At 38.0% G+C, this 26867-nt stretch overlaps 1 protein-coding gene across 4 annotated transcripts in view; it reads left to right on the top strand.

The window, feature by feature from the left end:
* UBR5 (ubiquitin protein ligase E3 component n-recognin 5) overlaps window positions 1–26867 on the top strand; it is a 153875-nt gene that overhangs the window by 48340 nt on the left and 78668 nt on the right. For 2 of the 4 annotated variants that reach the window (XM_024250780.3, XM_024250779.3), the window contains exons 2-9: window positions 2569–2613; window positions 2992–3073; window positions 3548–3624; window positions 4024–4143; window positions 17081–17270; window positions 17777–17936; window positions 18606–18755; window positions 21465–21658. In XM_024250780.3, the coding sequence (XP_024106548.1) occupies window positions 2569–2613; window positions 2992–3073; window positions 3548–3624; window positions 4024–4143; window positions 17081–17270; window positions 17777–17936; window positions 18606–18755; window positions 21465–21658 (1018 nt within the window). Of the gene's footprint in view, window positions 1–2568; window positions 2614–2991; window positions 3074–3547; window positions 3625–4023; window positions 4144–17080; window positions 17271–17776; window positions 17937–18605; window positions 18756–21446; window positions 21659–26867 lie in introns of all 4 variants that reach the window. The other 2 variants (XM_024250778.3, XM_024250777.3) reach the window with 1 other exon arrangement.

The following is a 26867-nucleotide window of genomic DNA, read 5'->3' as shown; positions in this document are numbered from 1 at the left end:
AGAATTTTCAGAACCAGAGATGACTAAAAGAATTCTTCCCCACATAGATGAGAACTTGAGACCTAGTGGACTTCTAGTGAGTCCAGGTAGTAGTAGATGAGCTGGAAGTAAACCCCAGATTTCTTGCTGTTCGGTGGCATTGTTTCCAGTACAAATTGATGTGCATTTCAGACATGTATTTCAGATGTGGTTAGGGGTCTCACCAGGACTTTTAAGATTAGAAAATTTAATTGATAGCAGTAACCATTTGTGCTGTCTCCCCAGATAGCCTGAAATTAGCTGTTGAGTTCTTGAGTTTAAATATTTTTTAGCATTCTGATATCCTCAAAGCTTATTACAAATAATTGTCTGGAATATTTGGAGCCATGGAAACAACATTTAATTCTTAATCTCAGGCATTGTCCGGTTTTGAAAAAGGCCTTGACAATTTTTTTTCTCTCCCAGTGCTATATATTTTGTGAGAGCTCTGGAGACAGTGTTGAGCTACTAACAAAGGAATGGAAATGAATGAGTTTAGTTACATGCCAGTGAACAAGTTATCTTCTGAAAGTGTCACTACTGTGGTTACTCATAGTAAATGTGGACCCAGGGAAGTGAGAGCTCCTGCTGCTTCTTAGGGTCTCCTAAAGGCTGCTCTTACACTGCAGAGCAGACCCACCCTTGTTTATCTTCTCCCTATTTTCTAGTCAGCCTTTTCTCAGAGCTCATGGGTTCCACAATACATTACCCTTAATGTGTTTTATCTTGGAACGCAGAAGTGTGCTTTGTAAATGGGCAAACTGGAATTCTTTGAAAAAGCTTAACTTTCTTGAACTAATGAAAACATGTTTTGTTAATGGAAGTAAATGCAAAACTGGGCTACAAAAATGAAAATGTATTTTACTGGGGGCCAAATCACAAATGATCAGATGCTGTTCTTTAGGAGTGAGAATAAGATCACCAGTAAGTATCTACTTCTTCAGAGAGAAATAAAATATGGCCGCATTTGAAAGTTACTTTAGGCTGGGCATGGTGGCTCACGCCTGTAATCCCAGCGCTTTAGGAGGCCAAGGCGAGTGGATCTATTGAGGTCAGGAGTTTGAGACCATCCTGGCCAAAATGACAAAACCCCATCTGTACTAAATTACAAAAATTAGCTGGGTGTGGTGGCGGGTACCTGTAATTCCAGCTACTCGGGAGGCTGAGGCACGAGAATCACTTGAACCCAGGAGATGGAGGTTGCAGTGAGCCGAGATCGCACCATTGCACTCCAGCCTGGGCAACAAAGCGAGACTCAAAAAAAAAAAAAAAAAAAGTTACTTTAGTTACTGAATGCAATTCAGTATTAGACAGTTACTGTATGCCTTTGAAAGATGCTCTTCACTAGGAGGATAGAATTTACAGGATAAAGTTATAGAACAGCTGACTCCTAATTGAATCTCTTACTGAAATAATTAGGTTATTTTCTCTTACTGAAATAATTAGGTTAGATTATATATGCTTTGTGGCAGTTTTTAAGCCCTAAACTGGCTTTAACGTCATTTATTTTTGGAGTATGTATAACATTTTTATCTGTTAGTACAAATGATTGAAATTTGATTTTATTCATTTTTGTCACTCTTTAGAGAGCAGAATTCATGGACTTTTCTATTGATTTAATGTTCTGATTTTTCCCATTGCTTTCTAAAATTCTCTTTACTTTTACTCAGTAAAATTTTACTCTGTAAAATTACTCAGTTACTTTTACAAGAATTATTTCTGAAAAAGGTTTTAAAAGATCAGATCAGGCAGTGTTTGTTTTTCGATAACTTAATAGAATTGCTTAAAATCTCTACATTTGATTATATCTTTACATCGTAAAATGACTTAGGTTGACAAAATACCTAGTTTAATTTAGCTATTATAGTGTTTTACATTCAAGACTGTTTTCTTAAGAGAAACAATAAAATCATAACAGAAAATACAAGTTAATATCTCTTTGTTATGTAGCCCTTTGAGGTTTTTTTCTAAATCTGTTCAATACTATTTTAAATGCTGTTAGAAATGGGAGGTGTTATCCTTACTTTATATAGATAAGGATATTGATGATCTGGTTTGTTCAATTTTGTGTTATAAGACCGTTCAAGAACTTGAGATGATGCCTTAAGTCAATTAGGCTTTCTATTTTCATGATATCCGTGTGCACTCAAGAATCTCTTGGCATGGATAACACAGTTTTTGTTTTGTTTTGTTTTTTTAAACAATTGAGCCTTTGGTTGGGCATTGGTTCAGGTACCAACTTTATGCTACCTTTTCTATAAACTCTAGAAGCTTCAGTTTTCTCACCTGGGATTAATGGGAAATGGAATTAATACGATTATCATTGTTACTGAGGTTGCAAATGGGGGGTGGTGAGGGAACGGAATTGCAGAGTCTGTTTGTGATCTTTTTGGGACAAAAATGAAAATATGAAAAACATTCTTACCATAGCAATTATTTTGTGTACTACTATTGGAAATTACCAAAATAACAGTACAAGTACCTGTCAGAAGTATTTGTTTACAAAAGATCTGTACATGTGGTTTGTTAATGTTTTGTTTTGTTTTAAAGGTTACGAGAAGTTTCTGAGAAGCTGAACAAATATAATTTAAACAGGTAAGAGTTTTAAAATATTTAAATCTTCTGACAACAATTTTTCTTTATTAAGAAAAAACTCATTTAGGCGGCAGCCTGATATGATTAAGATTAATGTGATTATTAGACTTTAAGAATCTTTTAATCTATCAACTTTTTATGAGTTGGGCTTATTTGAATTATAGATTGCACTCATGCTGTTTTTTTTTTAAAAATCTGGCATACAGGGAGATATAAATGATTATGGAGATATTATTTTTCAATTATTGCTTTCAAGTAAATATTAGTTTAAAAAATAGGTTTTGCCATCTATTTTTTTTCTAATTGTATTTAAGAGTAAACCCTATGATGTATTTACCATTAAAAAATAATTTTACTTTTTCTTTTTTTATCTCTCAGCCACCCCCCTTTGAATGTATTGGAACAGGCTACTATTAAACAGTGTGTGGTGGGACCAAATCATGCTGCCTTTCTTCTTGAGGTAAATTATTCACTCTAAGATAGAGAAACGAAAAATGAACTGTTAAAATAGAATTGTGCATCATTGTATTTCTTCCATTATAACAGGAAAACAGCAGTTACTCGAAAGTTATCTTGAAGAGCTCCCAGTTCTCTTTCTTCCTCTGGCCCAGAGAAAGCTTACATGATTTGCCAGAGTGTGAAACTAATTAGTAACAGAATAGGGGAAGCTCCTAAATCCAGTCATTTTCTTACTTTGAATTTTGTCGGATTGAGATGTTGTAAATTATTTTCGACTGGTTTCTTGATAATGTACGTATGTCATATTTCCCCATCTCAGGTGTAAGCACCTTTTGGAAGGAAGTTTATTTATCGTCTTCTGAATTGACAGTGATGGGCACAGAATCTGTTTGTTGAATAAATTCAAATTTTAATACACACCAAATACACCAAATTTTTTTACTTGGATAATTTTTTCTGTTTTCTTTGCTTTTAGGATGGTAGAGTTTGCAGGATTGGTTTTTCAGTACAGCCAGACAGATTGGAATTGGGTAAACCTGATAATAATGATGGGTAAGATATTATGTCCTTTCTATTTAATATGTATTTAGCTCTTAGGTGTTATATTAAACCTGTGTTTTGATTTTAGTAACCCTCAACTTAAAGCATCACAGAAAATTAGATGCTTTTAAAACAGTGAAACTATTGCTTTCTAGTTTAATTTTAATTTTTATGCAAGCAATGATTCACAGCCCAAAGTACTAACATTAAAAGTAACAGAGGAGTCAGTTATCACTTAACAGAAACAGGTTACCAGAACAATGATATTACGTGTTTAGTAGGTACCAAGTCAAATCTACTCTTTAACTGAAATGATTTTATAGATAATTTCCAAATTAAGCAATGCAATTTGAAATAACAGTGTTGTAAAAAGTGTTGGTCTTCAAAAATTTACCTCTTGTTTTCCCCCAGGTCAAAGTTGAACAGCAACTCGGGGGCAGGGAGGACATCAAGGCCTGGTAGGACAAGCGACTCTCCATGGTTTCTCTCAGGTTCTGAGACTCTGGGCAGGCTGGCAGGCAACACCTTAGGGTAAGTTGTGGCCAGTTGAAGGCACCATCTTACAGATGGTCTGTATCATCTTCCTATGAGTGCTCTCAGTCTGAATGATCATCTTCAATATTCTGTCTTGTGATGGAGTGAGAAAATTCTCCTGAACTCTGGGCAGGAGTTCATATTGCTCAGGGTGAGCCACCAGGATAAAAATAACTCACACAGGCTAATTACAATTAATCTGGGCTCTTGACCTTTAAAAAATGTATATAGTGTTTACATGTGTTTATAATGTCACACCATTTATTTCATTCAAAATTTTAAATGATTTTATCTTTGGTCCTGTCTTACAACTTATTCTTGGTACAACTTATTCTTTGTACTATAACAGCAGAGATGAGTAGTTGGGACAGACTAGCCTCCAAAGCATAAACTATTTATGATTTGGCCCCTTACAGTAAAAGTCTGCTCATCCCAGGTTTTGCTTATCAGTTTATATACTGGCATTTGTTCCTGATCCTATTTATTTATTTCTGGCATCCAACTCTGGTAGTTCTTTCTGAATCAATTTAATGAAGTTTGTAATTGATGTAATTAAACGTTATTTATTTTATTATTTTTATTTTTTTTGTAGAGATAGGGTCTTGCTGTGTTGCCCAGGCTGGTCTTGAACTCCTGGCCTCAAGTGATTCTCCTGCTTTGGCCTCCCAAAGTTTTGAGATTACATGTCTGAGGCATTGCACTCAGCCACTTTTATCTAAAGTTTATATACTGTTAAGCTAAAGAAACCATATACAAATTTCACGTCAGATGCTTTTACTCATTTCATACCTTGATTCTTGAATGGCCAGATTTTCTGAAAATACCCAGTTAATGATTAGATTATGCTACTTTAGTCACCACGTGTTCAAAGGCTGATCACAGAAAACTAGAAGCAATTTAACTAGTTTCAAAATATAATTAAATGGAGGAGGAAGTTTTTGGCTTTTTTTCCTCCAGACCACAAATTGGTAGTAAAGTAAAAGTTAGATTTGAAAATTGGGCCTCGGTATGGTGGCTTACACCTCTCAGCATGTTGGGAGGCCAAGGTGAGTGGATCTGTTGAGTCCCAGAGTTTAAGACCAGCCTGGGCAACATGGCAAAATGCCATTTCTACTAAAAGTAGTCCTAGCTACCCCGGAGGCTGAGGTGGGAGGATCATCTAAGCCCAGGAAGTTAAGGCTGCAGTGAGCTGTGATAATGCCACTTTAATTTCCATCCTGGGCAATGGAAATGAGAGACCCCCGTCTCAAAAAAAAAAGGGTTGGTTGGGGGTTACCAAAATGATTACTTTCTTTGCGTTTGTGTTTTCATGCTGAACTAAATTTATTTTGGAATGTGAGGAAAGTTTTTAGTTGAGTACATCCTTTAGCTATACTAAATATAGCTCTTGTCTTTATTAAAATGTTATATGTGCTCTTTTAATGGTCCTAGGCACACAGTATATGATAAAGAATTCTGAAAATAACATGTAATAACATGAAATTTTATTTCATGTGATAAAACTGAAAAAATTTTGATTATATTTAAGAATAAGTATTACTGGTTATACTGTTGCCAAATAGTACCTTTCTTAAAGATGAACATTTTTTTGTTTAGTTTAAGGATCAGTAAAGTATAGCCTGCATGCTAAATCCAGCCACCCCTGTTTTTATTGAAAGACAGCCATACTTATTATCTGTGGCTGTCTTTGTACTATGACAGCGGAGAGGAGTAGTTGGGACAGACTAGCCTCCAAAGCATAAACTATTTATGATTTGGCCCTTTACAGTAAAAGTCTGCTCATCCCAGGTTTTGCTTATCAGTTTATATACTGGCATTTGTTCCTAATCCTATACTCTATTTAGTTTTTATTTTTTAATTTTTAATTTTTTTTTTCAGACAGAGTCTTGCTCTGTCACCCAAGCTGGAGTGCAGTGGCACGATCTCGACTCACTGCAACCTCTACCTCCCAGGTTCAAGCGATTCTCTAGCCTCAGCCTCCCAAGTAGCTGGGACTATAGGCACGTGCCACCACACCCGCCTAATTTTTGTATTTTTAGTAGAGACGGGATTTCACCATTTTGGCCAGGCTGGTCTCGAACTCCGGACCTCAGGTGATCCACTTGTCTCAGCCTCCCAAAGTGCTGGGATTATAGGCCTGCGCCACTGCACCCAGCCTACTCTTATTTATTTTTAAATTTTATTTTTCATTTTGAAATAATTTGACCTTAAAAAAAGTTTGCAAAAATAGCACAAATAATTTCTGTGTACATTGCTCCCAGCTTCCCTAAGTGTTAATGTTTTACATTTACATAATCATATTATCAAAACCAAGAAATTAACATTGATCACTGATTAATATACAGAGTTTATTTAATTTTCTCCAGTTGTCCACTAATACCCTTTTGTCCAGGATTCAGTCTAGGATCCAGTTGCATTGAGTTGTCATGCTGCTGCTGCTGCTTTTTTTTATTTTTTATTTATTTTTTTATAGAGATAGGATCTTGTTCTGTTGCCCAGGCTGGAGGGCAGTGGCACAATGATAACTCACTATAACCTTGAACTCCTGGACTTAATGCAGTCCTCCTGCCTCAGCCTCCCAAGTAGCTAGGACTGTAGGCATTGGCCACCACCATACCTGGCTAACTTTTTAAAGTTTTGTAGGTAATTTTTAAATTTTTTGTGGAGACAGGGTCTCTCACTATGTTCCCTAAGCAGCCATGCTTCTTTAGTTTCCTCTAATCTGGGCCAGATCCTCAGCCTTTATCTTTCTGGCCCTGATGAGTTTGAAAAACCAGTGGTTATTTTGTAGAATGTTTGGATTTGTCTGTCATTTCTCGTGATTAAACTCAAATGATACATTTTTTGCAAGAATACCACAGAAGTGATGATGTGCCCTTTTCAGTGCATCATATCAGGTGGCATGTGATGTTACTGTTGTTTTATTACTGGAAAGGAGGTGTCCTGTGATTAGTTAAGATGGTGTTTACCTGTTTCTCCACTATAAAGTTACTGTTTTCCCATTTTTCATTAATATGTATTTTGTGGGGAGATACTTTGTGACTCTGCAAATATCCTCTTCCTCATCATACTTTTGCTCACTGAGTTTAGCATTTATTGATGATTCTTTTTTTGTCTGAATCAGTTGTTACTGTGGTGTTGGCCAAATGGTGATTTTTTAAAAAAAATTATCATTTCTTTTACATTATTAATTGGAATTCAACTGTAAGGAAGAACTTTCCCTCCTCTACCCCATTTCTTTATTTGTTTACTTTTTGTATTATTTATTTATTTTTTTTGAGACAGAGTCTTCCTCTGTCCCCCAGGCTGGAGTACAGTGGTGCGATCTTGGCTCACTGCAAGCTCCGCCTCCTGGGTTCATGCCATTCTTCTGCCTCAGCCTCCTGAGTAGCTGGTACTACAGGTGCCTGCCAACATGCCCAGGTAATTTTTTTGTATTTTTAGTAGAGACAGGGTTTTGCCATGTTGGCCAGGATGGTCTCGATCTCCTGACCTCATGATCCACCCGCCTCAGCCTCCCATAGTGCTGGGATTACAGGCCTGAGCCACCGCACCCGGCCCATTATTTATTTATTTATCTATCTAATTTGAGACAGTCTCACTCTGTCGCCCAGGCTGGAGTGCAGTGGCATGATCTCAGCTCACTGCAACCTCTGCTTCTGGGTTCAAGTGATTCTCGTGCCTCAGACTCCTGAGTAGCTGTAATTACAGGCGCCCACCACCACGCTTGGCTAAGTTTTGTATTTTTAGTAGAGACAGGGTTTCACCATGTTGGCCAGGCTGGCCTGGAACTCCTGACCTCAAGTGATCTGCCCGCCTCAGCCTCCCAAAGTGCTAGGATTACAGGTGTCAGCCACTGCGCCTGGCCTTATTTTTTATTCTATTTATTTCTTTTTCTCTTATGTTATTTACATCATTATAGTCTCATGGATATTTGTTTTATTCTCTGGTTTATAACCCATTTCTCTTATTATGTTGCTCAAATTGTCTTAGGCTTAAATCCTCTTAAAACTTGGAAATAACCAATTATAATAGAATGTATGACAGAATGACTAAAGTAGAATGGTAGAATTTTGTGACTTTGTTAATAAAAATGTGCAACAAATAAGTTTGAGTAAAATCTCTGTAGACCTACTCTGAAGAAGATTAGGGCTAATTTTAAGACTTTAAAATGCAGACAGAATCCTTAGTTTTCTGGGTCCCCTTACCCATTTCTCACACTCCCCGTAAACCCCTCTTTGTGCCTCTGTTCTCTCTGCCAGAACAGACTGTGTAAACATTCTTTAAGCATTAGGTCCATGATTGCAATAATGTAAAATATCATAGTGCCTCCTGACCAACTTGATGCCAGTGATTTGTTTACTTATATTTGAGTTTGCAGATGTTTACAAAGTATAAGCACTTAAATTCTGATTGTTTCTCTTGGGCTGTATGAAAAATCTTTGCAGTTTGTTGAAGGTGAAATTGTGATTAAGTTATTTTGTAAATCAAATTTTTTTACAGTCACACATATTTTCCTTTATAGTAAATGTGTTTCCTTGATTTGTGCATTGCTCTTTTTTTTTTGTTTTTCAATTTCTGTGTTAATTACAATTAACTTTAGAGAAGCTTGCAATTTATAACATATATTAGGGAACCTAGGACAGGCAAATCTTAAGTCCTCAAAGGGGAGTCTTTAAACCACAAATTTACTAAATACAATGCAATATGAAAGAGACTGTCCCCAGAGACCTTGGTCCTCAGTTCTGTCCTACAGAGTCCAGGCCTGCTCACTTTTGCTGCTGGGAGTTGTCCTGGATCAGGAAGTGAATAGTCTCTTTGAGAGCCACATTTTAAAGAGTTTGGGATTATTGGTACAGTTTTTTAGCATGGATTTTTTTTTTTTTTTTTTTGAGAGACAGGATCTCCCTCTGTTGCCCAGGCTGGATTGCAGTAATGTGATCTTGACCCACTGCAGCCTTGACTTCCCAGCCTCAAGTGTTCCTCCCACCTCAGCCTCCCAAATAGCTAGGACTACAGGCATGCCCCACCACACCCTGCTAATTTTTGTATTTTTGGTAGAGCAGGGTTTTGCCATGTTGCCCAGGCTGGTCTTGAACTCCTGACCTCAAGCAATCTGCCTGCCCCAACTTCCCAAAGTGCTGAGATAACAGGCATGAGCCACTATGCCTGGCCAGCATGGATAATTGAGAATTGATCATTTATTTTGACTGATTATTTTTAGGAATACATGCTGGTCCATTTAATGTTTTTTCCTTAGAAGATTTTGCTAATTGTCAGATTTGTGTGCTAAAGATTTCTAGCTGCTACTGTTTTCTTTCTTTAATAATTACTTCAAGTTTATCCTGCAAGGTATTTCAAAAATCTCCTAGGTATTTTTGTTAAACTCATTTTAAACCAGCTTAAGGGTAAGAGCACCAGATTTATTTGGGGAAGAGAATGGAGTTTATTTGTGTTTAATAAATAGTAAGGTGAAAATGGACCTGTATCGAAAGTTCCTGTTCTGTTACTTGTGACCGTTGAACAATAGATGATAGGTATAAGCTGCTTTTCATTGATGTGAGCTACCATATTCCTTTAGGGTTTAATCTGAGCTAATAGTACGTGAATTGAAATGTATAATTTTACTTGCAAATAGTTGAAGCCCCCTTCAGGTGGGTAAGATAGTTTGTAGCAGGATTCTGACAAACTGGATTCCCCATTTTTAAAGGAGGCTGCTGGTAAACTGGTTTTGTCTATAGGAGAGTACAGGGCCATGGTAGGCAAATTCAAATCCTTGTGTCCCTCCCTGCTTTATTTTGTCCCAAGAAAACCTGCAAATCTGGATTGTGTGATAATCTCTTATCTTAAATGTTGGGAATAATTGATATTTTCATGGAAATAAATATACACATACACACAGTCACATCATTCAAACTTGTGTGTGCACACATGTGTATGTACATTTTAAAAATAAACTATTTTAGGATAGGGGCTTTTTTTTTTGAGACAGGATCTGGCTCTGTCACCCGGGTTGGAATGTAGTGGCATGATTTTGGCTTATTGCAGCCTCCACCTCCTGGGCTCAAGCCATCCTCCTACCTCAGCCTCCCAAGTAGCTGGGACTACAGGCATGCACCACCATGCCCAGCTAATTATTTTTTTGTGGAGACTGGGTTTTGACAGGTTGCCCAGGCTAGTCTTGATCTCCTGAGCTCAAGATTTGCCCACTTTGGTCTCAAAGTTCTGGGATTACAGGCGTGAACCCAGCCTATGGTTTTAGATTGACAAAATTTCAAACATCGTACTGAGAGTTCCCATGTACCCCATGTCTAGTTTCCAATATTATTAAAATCTAACGTTAGTATGGTACATTTGTTACAATTAATGAATGAATAGTGATACTAAAGTCATCAATAGGTTATTCACATTTCCTTAGTTTTTCATAATGTCCTTTTTCTGTTCTAAGATCCCGTTCAGGATTCCACATTGTATTTAGTCACCCTTTCTCATTAGATTCCTCTTGACTGTGACCGTTTCTCAGACTTTTCCTTGTTTTTGATGATAAATACATATTTTAAACCAGCCACCTATATGGACAAGACTTGGCCCATGGGCTTTAAGTTTGCAAGCTGTGGACTAATTCCATACTAGGTATGATATCCTTAGTTCATTTTGAGTCATTCTCTGTACCTTGAGAACTGTATAACGGGATCAAAATTGTAGGATTAATTTGATGAGCAAACCACAGAAAGTAGAAACAAGTTTTCCCAGTACTTGTTAGTTTAATATTAAAAATTGTGTTGCTCACTGTAATGATAGATAAAAGGAATCAACTGATTCCAGTACTGTCTTTTGTGACTACCAATAGACCTCTATTAGAATATACTTAGTTTAGCACATTAATCTTTATATAGATAGTGAGCTGGTTAGAGGAATGTTCAATGGCAATTGACGTACGGGGACTGGTAGGTGGTTTGGATTCTGATAGGAGAAAACACTGCACACAGCAGGCCAGAGTGGGAATACCTGTATTCTCTATGGTAACAGTCAGGTGAATGGAGAAACTGGAGAGATATTTGACGGTTGTCTTTAAACTCAATGGAGGGCTTGTGTAGCAGAGATTGTAAACTGGCAGCTGCTGGTGGTGTAATGGATTAAATCAGCAGTGCTTATAGAAAAGAATTTGAGTGTTTTTAGATAGGCAGATAGTCTCCTGTCTTCCCTGTTACCTTGGCTTCCCTTGTTTACGTAGCTTATCTACCTGTCATGGAGATACGAGTTTGAGATGCTTGTGAGGTCTGCCCAGGAGCAGATGTGTACTTGGATACTATTTCTGATCAGGCTTGTAATAGTACTTGCTTGTGGAAAAAAATGGTGATGGATTTCTTAGTGAAAATATGGAGTCTTCCCTTTTATCTATGATGGCCATATAATTTATTGTCTAAACAGGGACGTTTTTGAGTGAAATTAATAGTTAGGCTTAGCCAATAGGCTTAAACTGGCACTATCATAGGCAAACTGGTATATATAGTTACAATGATATCATTTTAAGGCTCTTTAGTGTGGTTTTTCCTGTTTTCACATTGAAATAATTTATATATTTAGCTCTTGAATGTTTTTAAAAATGACTGAAGATAGTTTTTCCTGAAAGACTTAGTTTTTAAAACTCATAGGAAACTATGAAGTAAAAGTGCTGATTTAATAGTTAATTTTTGTTGTTGTTATTGGAGACAGAGTCTCACTCTGTCACCCAGGCTGGAGTGCAGTGGTGCGATCTCGGCTCACTGCAACCTCTGCCTCCTGGGTTCGAGTGATTCTCCTGCCTTAGTCCCCCCAAGTAGCTGAGACTACAGGCACCCACCACCAAGCCTGGCTAATTTTTGTATTTTTCGTAGAGCTGGGGGTTTCACCATATGGGCCAGGCTGGTCCCGAACCCCTGACCTCAAGTGATCCGCCCATCTCAACCTCCCAAAGTGCTGGGATTACAGGTGTGAGCCACCACACCCGGCCAATAGTTGATTTTTAATTTTAAAAACAATTAAAAAAACTTCTTTTAGAGACAGGGTCTCACTCTGCCACCCAGCCTGTAGTGCAGTAGTGTGTTGATAGCTCACCGCAGCCTCAACTTCCTGGGCTCAAGCAGTCCTCCTGCCTCAGCCTTCTAAGTAGCTGGGACTGGGACTATAGGCGCACAAGTAGTTGATTAGTAGTTGATTTTATTCCCTATTTGTGTTTCATTGGTTCTATGTTGTTTTCTGATGCATAATTGTTTTAATATATAACTTGAAAAGAAAACGTGTCTACTTCTAGGGTAGTACTTTAATACAACTTCACTTTTTGGTGAATTTAAAATTTAATTGTAAAACCATAAAATTTACCATTATAATCATTTTTAAGTATATACAGTTTAGTAGTGTTAAGTATGTCCACACTGTTGTTGTGAAACAGCTTTCTAGAACTTTTTCATCTTGTGAAGTTGGAACTTTATACCCGTTAAATAACAACAACTCTTTTTTTCTCTCCCTCTAGTCCCTGGCAGCCACCAATTCTACTTTGTTTCTGTGAATGTCTATTTAAGATGCCTCATATAAGTGGAACCATTGAGTTTTTTTTGTGTGTGTGTGTGACAGGCTTATTTCAGTTAGCATAGTGTTCTGAAAGTTCATCCATGTTGTAGCATGTGATAGGATTTCCTTCCTTTTAAAAGCTGAATAATATTCTATTGTATGTATCACATTTTGTTGGACATTTGGGTAGCTTCTACCACTTGGCAGTTGTGAATGATGCTGCTTTGAACATGGGTTTGCAAGTGTCTCTTTAAGACCCTGGTTTCAGTTCTTTTGAATATATACCAGAAGTGCAATTGCTGGATCATATGGTAGTTCTTTTAATGTTTTGAGGAATCTCCATATTGTTTTCCAAAAGTGGTTGTTCCGTTTTACAGTCCCACCAACAGTGCACATGGGTTCCAGTTTCTACACATACTCGCAACACTTGTAATTTTTTTTTTCTTGATAGTAGCCATCCTAATCAGCATTAGTTGATCTCTTGTTGTAGTTTGGTTTGGATTTCTCTGATGATTAATGGTGTTAAACATCTTTTCCTACGCCTGTTGGCCATTTATATATCATGTTTGGAGAAATGTAATTTCAAGTCCTTTGCCCATATTTTAATTAGGTTATTTAATTTTTTTTTGGTTGAGTTGTAGGAGTTATTTATATATTCTGGATGTTATCCTCTTATCAGATATATGATTTGCAAATATTTTCTCTCATTCTCTAGGTTGTCTGTTGATTGTGTCCTTTGATACACAAAGTTTTAAAGTTTGATGTGCCATTTGTTTATTTTTGCTTTTGTTGCCTGTGTTTTTTTGGCATCATATCTAAGCAATAATCACTAAGTTCATGAAGCTTTTCCCTTATGTTTTCTCCTAGGAGTTTTATCGTTTTAGGTCTTTAATTCATTTTGAGTTAATTTTTGTATATAATGTAAGATAAGGGTTCAACTTCATTCTTTTGCATGTGGATATCGACTTTTCCCAGCACCACTTGTTGAAGAGACTATTTTTTTTCCCCTAAGTGGTCTTAGCACCTGTGTAAGATAATTTGGCCATATATATGAGGGTTTATTTCTGGGTTCCATTTTATTTCATTGGTCTTTTTTGTCGTTATGCCCATACCCATACTGTTTTAAATACTTTAGCTTTGTTATATGCTTTGAAATCGTGAAGTGGGAATCCTTCAACTTTGTTCTTTTTCAAAAGTGTTGTGGCTGTCTGGACTTGCCACAGATTCCATGTGAATTTTTAGGGACAAACTTTTCAATTCTTTTTTTGTTTTGTTTTGTTTTTAGGACAGGGTTTTGCTCTGTTACCCAGGCTGGAGTGCAGTGGCACAAACTTGGATGGCTCACTGAAGCCTTGACCTATTGGGCTGAAGCTCTCTGCCTGCCTCAGTCTCCTGCGTAGCTGAGACCATCGACACGTTCCACCATGCCTGGCTAATGTTTTGATTTTTTTGTAGAGACAGGTCTCACTGTGTTGCCAGGGCTGTTCTGGAACTCCTGGGCTCAAGTGATCCTCCCGCCTTGGCTTCCCAAAGTGCTGGGATTACAGACATGAGCCACTATGCCCAGCCAATTTTTTTATTTGTTAAAGAAGAAAAGCCATTGGGATTTTGATAGGGATTGTGTTGAATGCTTTGGGTAGGGTAGACATCTTAGTAATATTCAGTCTTTCAATTCATGAACCCAAGATACCTTTCTTATCTGTGTCATCTTTAAATTTCTTTCAGCAGTGTTTTTTACTTTTCAGTGTATAAGTCTTAGGTTTTATTCCTAAGTAGTTTATTCTTTTTGACGCTACTGTTAACTGGGGCTTGTTTTCTTTTTCTTTCTTCTCCTCTCCACTTCGCTCCCTCTCCCTTCCTGTCCTCTTTCCCCCTTTGCTCTTCTGTCTCCCCTCTCCCCTCCCCTTCTCTCCTCTTGTCTCTTTCTGTGAGACAGAGTCTTGATCTGTAGCCAAGGCTAGAGTGCAGTGGCACAATCATGGCTCACTGCAGCCTCTGCCTCCTGGGCTCAAGCCATCCTCCCACTTCAGCCTCCCTGCTGGGACTACACGTGAGTGCCACCATGGATGGCTAATTTTTTAATTTTTTGTAAAGATGGGGTCTTGCCATGTTGCCTAGGCTGATCTCAAACTTCCGGGCTCAGGTGATCCTCCCTCTTGGGCCTTCCAAAGTGTTGGGATTACAGGTGTGGGCTACCACGCCCAGCCTGGATTGTTTTTTTAATTTCCTTTTTTTGTTGATGTAATGTGCTTTTAATGAAGCCCCTTTGTTTTTCATCTGGCCTATGAATAGTTATTTAAACATAACATTTACTAGCTGAAATAAATGCTGTTTCATACTGCAGCCTTGAGGATGCACTATATTGCTTTTCTCCAAAGTTATCTTGGGCAATTCTTAGGCTATAGATACAGATACTGCATAAACATGAATTGGTAGTGTGCATCAGCAAGTACAGAAGCCCGTCAAAAGGATGACAACAGCTTTTCTAGGTTTATTTTTTCATTTTACTGAGGAAACTATTTAAACAGTTTTTTATTTAGCCAGAGATTGGGCTTTCCAGTCAAGTGAGAGGAGAAACCATGGAAATTTGATGTATATTGATTTGAGAATTGTTATTAGTTAATGTATTCCAAGCTTTTTAAGGGGGGAAATGGTTTGGAAAATCAAATTGAAATGAAGTCTGTTTGCATTGGGAGTTTGAAGGTTTCAGCCTTAGGCGAGTACGGTAGGAACTGAGAGTAAAATACCTCTCTCTAGGTCAAATGATCTCCAAGTAGTAGATTCATTTTGAAGAGAAAAGACACTGCCCTAATTTAAAAAGCTGAAGTGACTTGTGTGACCATTTTCTTTAAGATGTGATTAAGTGCAGAAGGCAATCATGGTTATCTAGATGACTTGATTTGAATCTTCTTGATGTTCATGTTTGGGCAGTAAGAGAAGATGTAGATGTCACGCCCTTTCTAAGTTGTTTTCTCATAAGAAAAAATTAACATATTTAAATAGCAGCTTCCTCTTGGACAAGGTGGTTGATAGTGCTGAATATTAATGCGGTACTATCTTAGCAAATGAATGTTTATTTCATGTGAAGCACTTTGAATTGTAAACTCTGAATTTTACTTTTTGTGTAACAATGTCGGTAGTTAAGTCTGATAGGTCTTTCATGCAAAGGCAAGATGTGTTCATTTTATTTTATTTTATTTATTTATTTATTTATTTTTGAGACAGAGTCTCGCTCTGTTGCCAAGGCTGGAGTGCAGTGGCGCAATCTTGGCTTACTGCTACCTCTGCCTCCTGGGTCCTGGTTCAAGCAATTCTTCCTCTACCTCCCGAGTAGCTGGGATTACAGGCATGTGCCACCATGCCCAGCTAATTTTTGTATTTTTAATAGAGACAGGGTTTCTCCATGTTGGCCAGGCTAGTCTTGAACTCCTGACCTCCTGATCCACCCGCCTTGGCCTCTCAAAGTGCTGGGGTTACAGGCATGAGCCACCATGCCTGACCAATGTGTTCATTTTATAGTTGTGATTAGAAATACATAGGTGGCTTTAAAAAATTATTTTCCCAGTGCTTTGGGAGGCCAAGGTGGGCGTATCACCTGAGGTTGGGAGTTCGAGACTAGCCTGACCAATATGGTGAAAACCCGTCTCTACTAAAAATACGAAAATTAGCCAGGCTATGGTGGCCCTCACCTGTAATCTCAGCTACTCAGGAGGCAGAGGCGGAGGTTGCAGTGAGCCGAGATCGTGCCACTGCAACCCCAGCTTGGGCGACAGAGGCAGACCCTGCCTCAAAAAAAAATGTTTTTTTAAGGATGCAAAAGTGTGATGTTTATCTTTATAAAAAGTGAAGTTATATTTAAGCATAAAAAAATTGGAATTGGGCATGGTAGTACACACCTGTAATCCTAGCTGCTCAGGAGGCTGAGATGGGAAGATTGCTTTAGGAGGCTGAGACAGGAAGATTGCTTGAGCCCGGGAGTTTTGAGACTAGCCTGGGCAACATAGCAAGACCTCATCTCAAAAACACAAAAAACTTGGGACACTTATCAGGTATGGTAGTGCGTGCCTATAATCCCCAGCTTCTAGGGAGGCTGAGGCAGGAGGATCACTTCAGCCCAGGAGTTCTAGGCTGTAGTGTGCTTTGTACTTGTGAATAACCACTGCTCTGCAGCCTGGGCGACATAGCAAGACCCCATTTCTTTAAAAAACAGTATTATTATTTTAAAGCTCAGTTCTATTACGTTATTCTTTTGTCACAACACTACATAAACATGTTATGTCAATTAGACAGATAACTTTATCTTAGCTGAAAATAATAATAATGAAAACCAGGCAATCAGAATGATTGTTTAAAATGCTAATTTTATAAATTCTCCAATATTTAGAAGCCGCTGGAGTTCTGGAGTGGGTGGAAGTGGTGGAGGATCCTCTGGTAGGTCGTCAGCTGGAGCTCGAGATTCCCGCCGGCAGACTCGAGTTATTCGGACAGGACGGGATCGAGGGTCTGGGCTTTTGGGCAGTCAGCCCCAGCCAGTTATTCCAGCATCCGTCATTCCAGAGGAGCTGATTTCACAGGTATGGATCTTGTAGAACACTTAATGTCAGACAACAGGACAAGGTGAGGTTTTACTGAATATGGTAGGTTGTAGTCATGACTCATATCATGAATTCTGAAATAACTGTTTTCCTATTTTGATCCTAGAAAGCTTTTTCTTTTTTTTGGAGAGGGAGTTTCACTCTGCTGCCCAGGCTGGAGTGCAGTGGCATGATCTTAGCTCACTGCAACCTCCGTCCCCTGAGTTCAAGCAGTTCTCGTGCCTCAGCCTCCCAAGTAGCTGGAATTAATGGGTGTGCGCCACCACGCCCAGCTAATTTTTGTATTTTTTAGTGGAGACGGGGTTTCGCCATGTTGGCCAGGCTGGTCTTGAACTACTGACCTCAGGTGATTCGCCCACCTTGGCCTCCCGAAGTGCTGGGATTACAGGCTTGAGCCACCACACCCTGTCCTAGAAAGCTGATTTTGATAAAGAATTTAATCGAAAGAAAATTATCATAGCACTTCTTTTTATTTTTTATTTCAGGCCCAAGTTGTTTTACAAGGCAAATCCAGAAGTGTCATTATTCGAGAACTTCAGAGAACAAATCTTGATGTGAACCTTGCTGTAAATAATTTACTTAGCCGGGATGATGAAGATGGAGATGATGGGGATGATACAGCCAGCGAATCTTATTTGCCTGGAGGTTGGTGGATCACCGTCATGTTTTTCTCATTTCTGGAGTGCTCTTTCGACTGGGGAATGGAATTTAAAGCACAATAGACTTTTCTGAATATTCTTTTCAAGGTGGTAGATATTTTTCACTGTAGAGCTGCTTGAATTTTTTTTTTTTTTCTTTTTTGAGACAGAGCCTTGCTTTGTCACACAGGCTGGAGTGCAGTGGCATGATCTTGGCTCACTGGAAGCTCTGCCTCCTGTGTTCACGCCATTCTCCTGCCTCAGCCGCCCGAGTAGCTGGGACTACAGGCGCCCGCCACCACGCCTGGCTAATTTTTTGTATTTTAGTAGAGACGGGGTTTCACCATGTTAGCCAGGATGGTCTCGATATCCTGACCTTGTGATCTGCCTGCCTTGGCCTCCCAAAGTACTAGGATTACAGGTGTGAGCCACCGTGCCCAGCCACAAGTGTTATATCTTAACGAGTGATCTTTCTTGTGATTATGTAGTAAGAGCTCAGGCGACATTTATGCATTTGATGTCTTTAAAATCTTTGTTAATAATGTAGGTTGTTGTGTTTTTCCTCAGGCGATGTCATTCCCTAGTTTTTAAATGTATGTGAATTTTTAGAGATCTTTCAGCAGTTTACAGATGCTCTTTGTGTATATGCTTCAGTGATGTTTGTTTCTGTTTATAGAGGATCTTATGTCTCTCCTTGATGCTGACATTCATTCTGCCCACCCAAGTGTCATTATTGATGCGGATGCCATGTTTTCTGAAGACATTAGCTATTTTGGTTACCCTTCTTTTCGTCGTTCATCACTTTCCAGGCTAGGCTCATCTCGAGGTAATTTTGCATTTATTTATATATTTATTTTGGTCACAGGCTAGCTGTATGGAAAGATAGTGGTAGAATCTACTGACCGTATTTGAACTTCTAATATTACAGTTTTTATTAGTTTTTTATGAATGCATTAGCATTAAAATTAATTATTTTTTATTTTGAAGAGCCACGATAGTATTTTAGAGTTGATCTTATTTACATTGTGGAATTGATGTCAAGGACTATGACTTCACCTAAATGTATTTTTAATTAGGAATATGGATTCTGAACTAAAAGCAGAATTCTACTTTACAGTGACATGCAGCATTCAGAAAACAAGTCTTAGTTTATTTGGTTAAAATAAATGATCTGTTTATTTTAAATCCTGGTTAGATAAAATAATGAAATGTGAAAAAACTTACTAGAATGGGTTTAGGACCAATATTAAATGAATAGAAATGTTTAGTTTATTAGAATGCCTTTTTTTTTTTTTTTGAGACGAAGTCTCACTCTGTTGCCCAGGCTGGAGTGCAGTAGTACGATCTTGGCTCACTGCAGCCTCCACCTCCTGGGTTCAGGAGATTCTCCTGCCTCAGCCTCCTGAGTAGCTGAAATTACAGGTGCCTGCCACCATGTCCAGTTAATTTTTGTATTTTTAGTAGAGACGCGGTTTCACCATGTTAGCCAGGCTGATCTTGAACTCCTGACCTCAGGTGATCCGCCTGTCTCAGCCTTGCAAAGTTTTGTAATTACAGGCACGAGTCACTGCGCCCAGCCTGAAATGCTTTTTTCAAAAGTTTGAGGCCGGGCGCGGTGGCTCACGCCTGTAATCCCAGCACTTTTGGGAGGCCAAGGTGGGTGGATCACGAGGTCAGGAGATTGAGACCATTCTGGCTAACACAGTGAAACCCCATCTCTACTAAAAAAATACAAAAACAATTAGCCAGGCGTGGTGGCGGGCGCCTGTAGTCCCAGCTACTCGGGAGGCTGAGGCAGGAGAATGGCATGAACCCGGGAGGCAGAGCTTGCAGTGAGCTGAGATGGTACCACTGCACTCCACCCTGGGAGACAGAGTGAGACTCCGTCTCAAAAAAAAAAGTTTGAAATCCTTAAAAGTTACAGTACATGGTAGAGGTCAGAAAGATTTTGAAATAATTAATCCTGCCTTTCTCTGTATATGTTTGTGTATAGATTGTTTACATTATAATTGTCAATATTTTTACTTTCCAGAATGTAAAACTACTTGATTCAGATAACAGAAATTAACTGTATTTACTGATCTTTAAACTGGACAATATGCCATGTTATATTAAGAGCTTGCTGCATATACTTTTAGTACTTAGGAATAAGGTTTTAAAATAACAGATCTGTGGTGATCTTTTAATATATTGAATGCACTATGTAATAGCGTTACGAATTTAAAAATAAATGCATACTTTACTGCCTTAAATGTGTCAAGTAATATATTTTCAAATATTCTATATCTAACATAAATAACTCCTTTAAATGTCTCTTCCCATGCGCTCCACCCCCGCCCCCTTTTTTTTTTGAGACGGAGTTTCGCTCTTGTTGCTCAGGCTGGAGTGCAATGGCGTGATCTTGGGTCACTGCAATCTCTGCCTTCCCAGTTCAAGTGATTCTCCTGCCTCAGCCTCCCAAGTAGCTGAGATTACAGGCATTCGCCACCACGCCAGGCTAATTTTGTATTTTTAGTAGAGACAGGGTTTCACCATCTTGGTCAGGCTGGTCTTGAACTCCTGACCTCAAGTGACCCACCCACCTTGGCCTCCCAAAGTGCTGGGCTTGCAGACGTGAGCCACCGTACCTGGCCAAATGTCTCTTTTCCTATGTTCATCCTATGTAGGCATTACTTTTAGTTTGAACCACATGGAATAGCTAATACTTAACCACTTTTGACCTATATATGGCAGTTTCGTATAGTTCAATTATTGTTTCTAATCCTTATTTATCCTAGTCTTAGAGAGTTTATTTTGATTACGTTATTTAAAAAAGTAATGTATGAGCAACTTCAGAAAAACTGGCTTTAGATAGTTTGTAGGCCAATAGCCATGGGAAGCATTTTGGTAAGGAAATCATTTTATAAAGATTCTTTTTAAAAAAAGCCTGTCTGGTTCCTCAGTAAAATTTAAGACTTATTCATAAAAATTCATCCTATAAAAATTACTCTAAACAAGGGCTTGGATTTTTAAAAACTTTATAATTAGCTTATATTAATGGATTCATAGTTTACCCTTTTTAGGGTTTTTTCTATGTGTGCATTTTCTGAGTTTGCTTCTATGCATAACATGTTGAAGTTCTAAATTTATGTGCTTTTGAAACCCACCAGTAGACAAACGAGGAGTGTATATTTTCTAATATGTAAATTGAATTTATAGTAAGCATTTCTAATGAAAGCCAACAATTTAAAATTCTTTAAAAAAGAACCAAACATAGTTCAAAATAAAGCAGTTCCACTCTAAAACCATGTAGTTGAAATATACAAAAGTCTGCCTCTAATTTTTTAAAATACTAGTTATAATTTTTATACATTCGCTTGAAAGGGTTGATGTTTTGAATGTTGCATGTCAGCCTTATTAGATATACATTTACATAAATTTTTATGAGTAGATAAACTGCTGTTAGTTGCATCCTGAAGGGTCTTTACTAGAGAGTGGCTTACTTTTATCCCACTGGTGTGACCCAATTGCATACCAGTTCTCCTTCTTCCCTTAGAGAGAGACTCTGAGCTGTTGCGTGAACGTGAATCCGTTTTACGTTTACGTGAACGAAGGTGGCTTGATGGAGCCTCATTTGATAATGAAAGGGGCTCTACCAGCAAGGAAGGAGAGCCCAACTTGGATAAGAAGAATACACCTGTTCAAAGTCCAGTATCTCTAGGAGAAGATTTGCAGTGGTGGCCTGATAAGGTATTTGGAAAAAATTCACACTGCTTCCATTTAAATGGATCCCTGACAACCCCTCCCTCTAAGGTTTCCATTTTATTTATTCTGGTTTTTGTACTATCACTCAAGGAAAAACACAAATATAAAACAATATTTTTATTTTGTTTTAAAATATAAATAGAATATATCTTTATTTGGCATTCCATGAGTCATCTCAGTGAGATGTATTCAGTGGTGCAACGTATCTTACTACTTGATAAGGTAAATCAGAGAAATTAGGATGGTAGTTCTAGATAACACATCAGCATGCTATTCCATTACTTCTTTTCTGGTAATAATTACTCCAATAAGTGATGTTACGTTCCTTGGTAGAAATTCGTTTTGTCAAATTTCTAAAGTCAGGTGGACACCAGTTTCTGCAGGGCATGTTTTTGGTCATTGATACAGCATGTATATCATGACAAGATTAGGGATCTGTGTTCCTTTGATTAGTTAACTATGCCATTTAATGGCAGTGAGTTCTGACAGATCCTTTGCGGTGAATGCTATGGGAGACAAAGCTGACTGAACAGGAATGAGCTAGGGGAGTTAATGCTCTGCATCCTGAGGAATAGTGCAATGACTGGATTCTAGAAAGCATCTAGGATTTGGTAATTGATTTGAATCTTTAAAAATCCATCACTGCCATAAGTGAAACAGAGTTGATGTATCCTGTTGATGGTATGTATGTAATTGATAGTTCATATTCAGAGGCTCCTATTGGAACCCATGTTTTTCGCTTGTTTTTTACTGCGTCTGTTTCTTCTTAATTCCAGAACCATTTGGGTAGGAAATTTTCTAAAGCAGAAATAAACTAAAAGAAGATGGGAACTTTGGGGCCCTACTAGCAGATAAAGAGAGCCTGATACGGATTTCTTTTCTTTCTTTGATTTAGAACTTGAATCCGGGATATTGAAGGGGAATATTATTTAACTTTGCAAATTTACGTTTCCATAGTTACTGTGAGTCTTGTTGTAGTTCATTTATTTTCCTCTGCATTCAGCTCATGTGGCAAGCTTGAATGCAAGAAGGAACATGAATTTTAATCAGTCTCTTTGGAAGCAAAAGGTTATTCTGTTTTCTTTGGCAACTGCCAAACTTTCCCTGAATTGCATTCTTTTACTTATTTCCCTAAAACTAGAAATGTCCCAACTTCTACTTTTACTTCATATGGTAGGGAGTGATTTAAACCATTGGGCTTTTACTTTTTTTTTCTTTTGGTACATCAATTACCATTTCCTGTTTGTCTTGTCTGGATCATGTTAGAGTTGTGTCTATTTCATATTGGCAGGAAGTAAAAGAGGACTCTTGAATTATGTTTTAATAGGGCCATCACGTATTATTAATCTAGGTTTGTCATGTATTATTTTTGATTAATGAAAGTATTTCTGAATAGTGTAAGTTTAGCAAGCTTAGCCATTTATACCCTCTGTTAGATTTAGCTAGCCGTTGTTGGCCTGTCTAAAAATATGATAGATATGTTTTTAAGTATACCTTGCTTTTAGAGACAGTTGTAAGTGCATCATGAAATCTTGGCACTGTATAGACTTTTAGTGCATTATTCCTTGGTTTTTTTAGCCACCGAGTGAATGGAAGAAGAGCGGTATGTGAAACAAAGTATATCCTACCTATATTCTTTTTTCCATTAAATACCAAATTTAAAATAGCAACATCGAAAAAACACTTTTTACTAGCACATGATGGAAATCTAGAAATTCATACTTGAATTCTGGGAAAGAAAACAGCTTAAGCCTTTAATTAAACTGTTAAGCATTATCATAGTGATCAGTAAATACCATTAGGTGCTTGTTTGCAGGGCTGAATGCTACAAGAGAATGTAGAGAGCTATTAAAGGGAAAGAAGACCTTGTTTTTATGTAACTTTAGGAAAACGAAGTATTATACAGGGGTGCAGGATAAATACCATGTGAAGAAACTGGTAATATGTGAGACTTATATTGGTTTCTCAAAATTAGTTAGGGGTAGTGATTCCTGAGGAGCAGAAGGTTTTGGGGGAAGGCTTGATAGGGAATAGAGAGGTAGGTGGAGAATGCAGGGAGATAGGGTGTCAGGATGCACTTGGTATTTACCATTGGTGAGAGGAGGTAACAGCACCAGATGAGAGTGGTCTGCCAAGAGTAGGGGCTTGTCTAGTGAGGGGTCCATTAGAAATTCCCAGCTCAAGACAGTTTGAATGTCATGCTAAGGCTAACACTGGAAAACCGGAGCAGTTGCAGAGCATGCATCTATCATTTTATCTCCTTCATGCCACAGACATTGCTGCTAATTGCCTAGTACCTTGCTACTTATGGGGGCTATATTAATCACAAGATCGGATATTGAGCCTGTCTTATGAAACTTGTGAGGTTTAGTGCAGGAGACAGATGATGATTAGTCATCCAAAGTAATATTCTTAAAATGTGACTTTCTTTATAATCTTGATTGGGGTTTGCTTTTTAAAAAAAATCTTGGTAACTTGCATTATTTTGACGGAAAGTGTTATTTCTACGTTCTTGACATACCAGGCTGCTAAAGGATAGTCTCAATTTTGTACACAATAGTAAACTTGGAATTGGCTTGCCTCTGATCCATTCATTTTTATGGAGAAGGAAACTTCATGTCTTTACTTACTTCAAATGGCTTGTAAATGGCAGATGCAGCAATGAAGTTTTTTTTTAAATATGGGAAGGAGTAGCTTATTTAGGAGTGGGGGCAATCAAAATATGCATCCTAGTTTAATTTCAGAAATGACCTAATACAGTACTCTTAAATATTAAGTGTGGTTGTTAGTGTCCATAGTAATTTTCATTTTGTCTTTTGTTAGGGTACAAACTTAATTCTGTTGGTAAAGGAACTGGATTAGTACTTACTTTCCCAGCATCCACTTAGAGGAACAAACAGTTCTTCAAAATTTTACCTTTTTTTTTTTTTTTTTTTTTTGTGATGGAGTTTTGCTCTTGTTGCCCAGGTTGGAGTGTAGTGGTGTGATCTCAGCTCATTGCAACCTCTGCCTCCTGTGTTCAAGCGATTCTCCTGCCTCAGCCTCCTGAGTAGCTGGGATTACAGGCACCTGCCACCACGTCCAGCTAATTTTTTATATTTTTAGTAGACACGGATTTCACCATGTTGGCCAGGCTGGTCTCAAACTCCTGACCTCAGGTGATCCACCCTCCTCGGCCTCCCAAAGTGCTGAGATTACAGGCGTGACCACCGTGCCTGGCAGTTTTACCCTTTTGTAAGCCAATAAAATTATTTTAATGATAGGATGTTCTCTTTAAGGTTTTGTGGTATAGTATTGAACTGAAAATATTTGAGGTGACTGTAAAATACACGTATTTCCCAAAATTATTCTTTGAATTAAATGTCAAAACTAATATAAAAGCATAATTAAAAATTATAGGCATCTTGAAAGTTCCATAAAGACAGAAGTAAGGGTCATTCAGTCATTATTAATTTAGAAACCTTGTTTAAATATGTGCCATGTGTTAGGCCTTTTGTTAGATGTTAGGGTGAGAGATTTTATAGGAAGAAGAAAAATAATGTTAATGTGTTTGAATAGGTACCATAATAGGTTTCCATACATACATACGCAATAGCTACACAATAGCACAGGAGGCATTGGGAAATCACAGGAGGCTGCACAGAATGATTACAAAGAGTGTGGACTCCGAAGTCGAACTGCTGGATTTCCTATCTTAATCCTACTACTGTCTAGTTGTGTGATCTTGATCAAGTTCTTTAACTTCTCTCTGCCTTGGTTTTCTCATATAGATAGATATAGTAATAATTTTTACATTATGAGTTTGTTGTGAGAATTAAATAAGTTAGTTTATGTAAAGTGCAAAGAGCAAGGAGAAGCATGGTCCTGTCCCAGGAAGGGAGAACAGGCAGTTCCTGCAGGTCATGGGAGGGTGAGAGAGCCCAGTTGGGTATTTCCAAGTACCTTTATGTGGCACTTGTGTTTTATGTGCCAGGTTCTCTGTTAGTAGTAAATTGGACACAGACCAAAAAGATACAGATCATGCATGTCCCCTTTATCTGACTGGACTAGAATGAATTCAAGTTATGAAACATTTTATTATAGTAATAATTTAGTGTAATAGGAAATTAAGGGCAGCCTATATGTACCAAAGTGAGAAGGGGAGGGAGTGCCTAAGTCTGTGCTCTAAGTTCAAGGTTATGATGTTCACAGTCAAACTAGCCAAGTTGATACTGGTTTCTGAAGGTTTTTACCCCAAAACATCAACTTTCTTATTATGCTATCCCTACTCCCTAAAATATCCATCCTTTCTTGCTTCTCTCCCCTTCCCTCTCTTCCTTCCTCTCTCCTCCCATACTCCCCCCCGACTCCTTTCTCCCTGCTCCCTTTACTCACCCTTCTCTAGCCATTCTTTCCATCTTTCCCTCCATCCACCTTTCCATCTAACCATCTGTGCACCTACTGTTTTTTACTGTTTTTCTGGCTCGTATGACTGCTCATTACATTTTGTATTTCTGGAATAGCTTTGATAATTCATTTACTTTGGTATGAAGAGGTAATCTTTTAATTAGGTAGTTCTATAACATGGCTCCATTTTGTGTTCTCAGTCATTTTTGCAATTTATTTTTTCTAGATTAGAAATTTCATAATATGTTGCTGAATGTCTGCATGTAAATTGTAATTATATATGTGTTTATACCAACCTACTTCCAACAAGAATCTAAACCAAACACATTTTACAAGGCCTAAGCCAGACAAAGACGCCAGAGGAAAAGAAAACTATAGGCTAGTAATGTCTTTGAACATTGATGCAGAAATCCTTCAAAAAAATTCAGGAAACTGAATTCAACATATATCAAAAAGATATATATCATGACCAGGTGGAATTTATTCCTGGCATATGAGGCTGACTTTATATATACACATTAATCAATGTGATAGATCATGTTAGCAGTATGAAACCTGAAAATCACATGAACACCTTGATTGACGCAGAAAAAGCATTTGGAGAAGTTGAGCATTCTTTCTCGATAAAAACTCTTTAACAGTTTAGCTGTGGAAGGAAAGCTCCTCCATATAATAGAAGCCATATATGAAAAAACCCATAGCTAACAATCAACAGGGAGCAACTCAGAGCTTTTCCACTAATATTTAATGCAAGGCAGGGATGCCTACTCTTGCCAATTCCATTCAGCATAGTACTGGAAGCACTAAT

This window comes from Pongo abelii, chromosome 7, assembly GCF_028885655.2.
Source record: "Pongo abelii isolate AG06213 chromosome 7, NHGRI_mPonAbe1-v2.0_pri, whole genome shotgun sequence".
In the NCBI taxonomy this organism is placed as follows: Eukaryota; Metazoa; Chordata; class Mammalia; order Primates; family Hominidae; genus Pongo; species Pongo abelii.
This window is presented reverse-complemented; position numbering and strand designations above follow the sequence as displayed.